The following is a 5,302-nucleotide window of genomic DNA, read 5'->3' on the forward strand; positions in this document are numbered from 1 at the left end:
CTTTCCTTGCCTTTCCTTCCCTTCCCTTCCCTTCCCTTCCCTTCCCTTCCTTCCTTCCTTCCTTCCTTCCTTCCTTCCTTCCTTCCTTCCTTTCTTTCTTTCTTTCTTTCTTCCTTCCTTCCTTCCTTCCTTTCCTTCTTTTCATTGCAATCTCCTTTCCTCTTTCCTTCCTTCCTTCCACCCTCCATCCCTCCCTCCTTTTCTTTCTTTCTTTCTTTCTTTCTTTCTTTCTTTCTTTCTTTCTTTCTTTCTTTCTTTCTTTCTTTCTTTCCTTCCTTCCTTCCCTCCCTCCCTCCCTCCCTCCCTCCCTTTTTCCCTTCTTTCCTTTCCTCTTTCTTTCTTTCTTTCTTTCTTTCTTTTTCTTTCTTTCTTTCTTTTTCTTTCTTTTGTTCTTTCTTTCTTTCTTTCCTCCCTCCCTCCCTTTTTTCCTTTTCTTTCTTTCTTTCTTTCTTTCTTTCTTTCTTTCTTTTCTTCCTCCCTCCCTCCCTGCCTCCCTTTAATAAAATTGTCAGAAAAGGTGCTCCGAGACCCCTTCTTTTGCTCCCAAATAGTTGGGATTGCAACTCCCATCTCTTTGAGATACTATCTGAAAAAACATGGTCTTCGTAATCCTTGGGAACAAATGGCGGTCATGCTTGACGTGTCTGACTGAAAAAAAACAACCCCACTTTGGGGAGGATTTAGCTCTTTCCTTAGGGAGAGCGTACACTGAGGAAATGTACCTTTTAGAGGCTGATCTTTCATAACACATATGAAAATCTATATATTGCAGCTTCTCCCCTCCTGATATTTTTTCCCCCTCTCCTTAAAATAAAATATATCGGAATCATCCTGGCAGGAACGATACCTGGGTGGCTGGGGAAAGGATTGGGGTGTATTTTATACTAACACGGCCCTTTTCCACGACAGGAGTCCGACCTGAGGTGTCCCCGGTTTTTCTCCCCAGCAATCCTCTAAAAACAAAGGGTAACTATCGTAACTATCTATTTCTGACCAACAGAGCAATCTATATCTAGTAGTATATCTATTTACACTTCCGTTGCAGCTGTTCTGGGTGGCATCCTTGTCTAAAGCTGGTTTCTAAAGGGTGCAATCCTGCTAACGTCCAGCAGGGGGCAGCATATCGGCACTGGAAGGAGAGGGATTAAATAAGGTGCCGTTCCAGTGTTGTACACCAGGGGGGGAAGCAGCACTATTCAAAACTTGACCTAGCTCAGGGCGCCCTCTGGTGGATCCCTTCTGAACGACACATTGCAGATGATCTCGCTTTAGCGCTCAGAGCCCTGATGCCGTTGCCTAGCTGGGCCGTGAAACGTCTGCAAGAAAGCCACCCAGCTCAGCGAGCACCCTCGTTAAAACTTTCCCCAAGGCTGCAGGTGTGAATCCTGCCCACCTGCCCGCCCGGGAGAGCCTCACAGCCTGTCTAGATGAACATTAACCCGGTTTCGTTTGCAGCTCCCGCCATGGATATGGAGACATCTGATTTTGGGGCCGCCGCCCCTTTCTTGCGCATGTCGGAAAAGAGCCGCATCCAAGCTCAGACTCGGCCGTTCGACTTGAAGAAGGATGTTTTCGTGCCGGATGTCAAAGAGGAATTTGTGAAAGCCAAGATCGTTTCCAGAGAAGGTGGCAAAATCACCGCGGAAACGGAGGGCGGCAAGGTAGACATCATTCGAAGTCAGATCTTTAGACTACAAAAATATACAGAATAACGGAGCTGGAAGGGACCTTGGAGGTCTTCTAGTCCAACCCCCTGCTCAAGCAGGAGACCCTATACCTGCGGTCTTCAAACTTGGCCCTTTGATGACTTGTGGACTTCAACTCCCAGAATTCCTCAGCCAGGCACGCTGGCTGAGGAATTCTGGGAGTTGAAGTCCACAAGTCATAAAAGGGCCAGGTTTAAAGACCCCTGCTTGTGGACTTCAACTCCCAGAATTCCTCAGCCAGGCACGCTGGCTGAGGAATTCTGGGAGTTGAAGTCCACAAGTCATAAAAGGGCCAAGTTTGAAGACACCCCCCCCCCCCGCCCTATATCATTCCAGACAAAGGGCTGTAAGCATTCCTCCAGATCTGAAAGATCTCAATTCTTGGCATCTTCCATCCAGGTGTGCTGTAAAGCGGGTCTTCGTGGTGCTGGCTGAGGATGATGGGGCTTAAAGTCCAAGCTGTCTGGACTGTGCCAATTAGAGAAGGGTAGAGAAACCGAGAAGAAATAATTTAGAGGGCACAGATCAATTTAACTCAACTGCGGCCATTTTAAGAGGTGCGGACTTCAACTCCCAGAATTCCCCAGCCAGCTATGCTCTTAAAATGGTCGTGGTTCAGAAACACTGGATAGCAGGAGCAGTTGCTACCAAAACAATGGTTAGATAAGGGGGGGGCTTGAGCCCTGGCCAAGAAAATGAGGACATATTTCAGACAAGCCCCTCCCCAATTTGCATGAAGGGAAAGGAGGGGAAGGAGACATGTCTTCAGGCTGCTAGGGCCATTACTATAGCTATTACAATATTACATTTATATTGTAATATTGTAATGCTGGCCTAATATGGTGTGGGGCTTCTTAATCTGGTCTAGCCTGTTGGGCTGACAATGATAAATCTTCCAGTGGGTCAAGCACCGTTGTTCCCTTTAGTGTATGTGTGTTTATTTGTGTGTGTGTGTGTGTGTGTATTTGTTAATGCGTGTGGATTCCTGGCAGCTGCCTGGACAAGTCCCTGGAGTTTTCCTGCAAACATTTCGGAAGTGATATGCCATTGCTTGCTTCCTAGGGCTGGGAGAGAGGGACTGGCCCAAAGTCACCCAGCCGGCTTTCATGCCTGAGGCAGGACTAGAACTCTCCGTCTCCCGGTGATTGGCCCAAAGTCACCCAGCCGGCTTTCATGCCCAAGGCGGGACTAGAACTCTCCGTCTCCCGGTGATTGGCCCAAAGTCACCCAGCCGGCTTTCATGCCCAAGGCGGGACTAGAACTCTCCGTCTCCCGGTGATTGGCCCAAAGTCACCCAGCCGGCTTTCATGCCCGAGGCGGGACTAGAACTCTCCGTCTCCCGGTGATTGGCCCAAAGTCACCCAGCCGGCTTTCATGCCCAAGGCGGGACTAGAACTCTCCGTCTCCCGGTGATTGGCCCAAAGTCACCCAGCCGGCTTTCATGCCCAAGGCGGGACTAGAACTCTCCGTCTCCCGGTGATTGGCCCAAAGTCACCCAGCTGGCTTTCATGCCTGAGGCGGGACTAGAACTTCTGTCTCCTGGTGATTGGCCCAAAGTCACCCAGCTGCTTTTCATGCCTGAGGCGGGACTAGAACTCTCGGTCTCCCGGTGATTGGCCCAAAGTCACCCAGCCGGCTTTCATGCCCGAGGCGGGACTAGAACTCTCCGTCTCCCGGTGATTGGCCCAAAGTCACCCAGCCGGCTTTCATGCCCGAGGCAGGACTCAAAGCCTCATGGGTCAGGGACGGGTTAGCAAAGGGAGCCCCATTCCTGTGGTGAGGCCTATCTGACCTCAAGATCCGATTCCATCTCGTTGGCAGACGGTGACGGTCAAAGAAGATCAAATCATGCAGCAGAACCCGCCCAAGTTCGACAAGATCGAGGATATGGCCATGCTGACTTTTCTGCACGAACCGGCCGTGCTCTACAACCTGAAGGACCGCTACGCCGCCTGGATGATCTACGTAAGCCCAGAGGAATGGGGAGAGAAGACTTTGCGTGGAGGAGCTTATTCTTACCCCGCAGATATCTGGGGGTGATGAGCAAAACAGAATCAGAATCAGAATACAACTGGAAGGGACCTTGGAGGTCTTCTAGTCCAGCCCCCTGCTCAAGCAGGAGACCCTAGGCCAGGGGTAGGCCACCTTGGCTTTTTTATGACTCGTGGACTACAACTCCTAGAATTCCTGAGCCAGCCATGGGAGCTAAAGTCCACGAGTCATAAAAGAACCAAGGTTGCCTACCCCTGTGCCTAGGCCATTCCAGACAAATGGCTGTCCAGTCTCTTCTTAAAGACCACCAGTGTTGGAGCACCCACAACTTCTGGTGGCAAGCCGTTCCACTGGTTAATTGTCCTCACTGTTAGGAAATTCCTCCTTAGTTCCAGGTTGATTCTTTCCTTGATTAATAATAATAATAATAATAATAATAATAATAGTAGTAGTAGTAGTAGTAGTAGTAATAATAATAATAGTAATAATAATATTAGTAATGATGATGATGATGTTGGAGGTCATCTAGTCCAACCCCCTGCTCAGGCAGGAAATCCTATATCACTTCAGACAAATGGCTGTCCAGTCTCTTCTTAAAAACCTCCAGTGTTGGAGCATTCACCGCTTCTGGAGGCAGGTGGTTCCACTGGTTAATTGTTCTAACTGTCAGGAAAGTTCTAGGTTGCTTCTCTCCTTGATCAGTTTCCATCCTTGCTTCTTGTCCAGCCTTCAGGTGCTTTGGAAAATAGCTTGACTCCCTCTTCTTTGGGGCAGCCCCTGAGATATTGGAAGACTGCTATCCTGTCCCCCCTCGTCCTTCTCTTCGTTAAACTAGACATACCCAATTCCATCAACCGTTCCTTGTATGTTTTAGCCTCCAGTCCCTTGATCATCTTTGTTGCTCTTCTCTGCACTCTTTCTAGAGTCTCAACATCTTTTTTACATCGTGGTGACCAAAACTAGATGCAGTATTCCAAGTGTGGCCTTACCCAGGCTTTGTAAAGTGGTATTAACCTCTTCCCTCTCTTCTTCTCTAGACCTACTCAGGGCTGTTCTGTGTGACGGTCAACCCCTACAAGTGGTTGCCGGTCTACAACGCTGAAGTGGTGGGTGCTTACCGAGGGAAGAAGCGGAGTGAAGCTCCTCCTCATATCTTCTCCATCTCCGACAATGCCTATCAGTACATGTTGACAGGTAAAGGATCTTACAGGTAAAGGAAGACGAGGGGATCCAGAAGGGGGGAACCTGGTGGTCATGAGAGAAGAACCAATGTTGAAGATTTCAGGAAGTCCACTGGGGCTTCTCCTGTTCCCCTTCTTCCTCTTCCTCTTTGTCTATCTTCTCCTTCTCCTTGTTGTCTTCCTCCTTGTCTACCGTCTTCTTCTCTCTCTCCTCCTCCTCCTCCTCGTCTATCTTCTCCTTCTCTTCTTCCTCTTCCTCGTCTGCCTTCTTCTTTTCCTCTTTGTGTATTTTCTCCTGCTTGTCTTTCTCCTCTTCTTTGTTGTCAATTTCTTCTTCTTCTTCTTCTTCTTCTTCTTCTTCTTCTTCTTCTTCTTCTTCTTCTTCTTCTTCTTCTTCTTCTTCTTCTTCTTCTTCTTCTTCTT

General features: G+C 48.6%; 1 protein-coding gene across 1 annotated transcript in view; it reads left to right on the plus strand.

The window, feature by feature from the left end:
* Window positions 1–1,463: 1,463 nt before the first annotated feature.
* The window catches only part of LOC107293090 (myosin-7-like), a 51,371-nt gene continuing 47,532 nt past the window's right edge, over window positions 1,464–5,302 (plus strand). The window contains exons 1-3 of the mRNA XM_015822227.1: window positions 1,464–1,661; window positions 3,528–3,671; window positions 4,736–4,892. Of these exons, the coding sequence (XP_015677713.1) occupies window positions 1,464–1,661; window positions 3,528–3,671; window positions 4,736–4,892 (499 nt within the window). The remainder of the gene's footprint in view (window positions 1,662–3,527; window positions 3,672–4,735; window positions 4,893–5,302) is intronic.

The sequence above is a fragment of the Protobothrops mucrosquamatus genome, unplaced genomic scaffold (genome assembly GCF_001527695.2).
Source record: "Protobothrops mucrosquamatus isolate PMUCROS unplaced genomic scaffold, P.Mucros_1.0 scaffold1499, whole genome shotgun sequence".
Lineage (NCBI taxonomy): Eukaryota > Metazoa > Chordata > Lepidosauria > Squamata > Viperidae > Protobothrops > Protobothrops mucrosquamatus.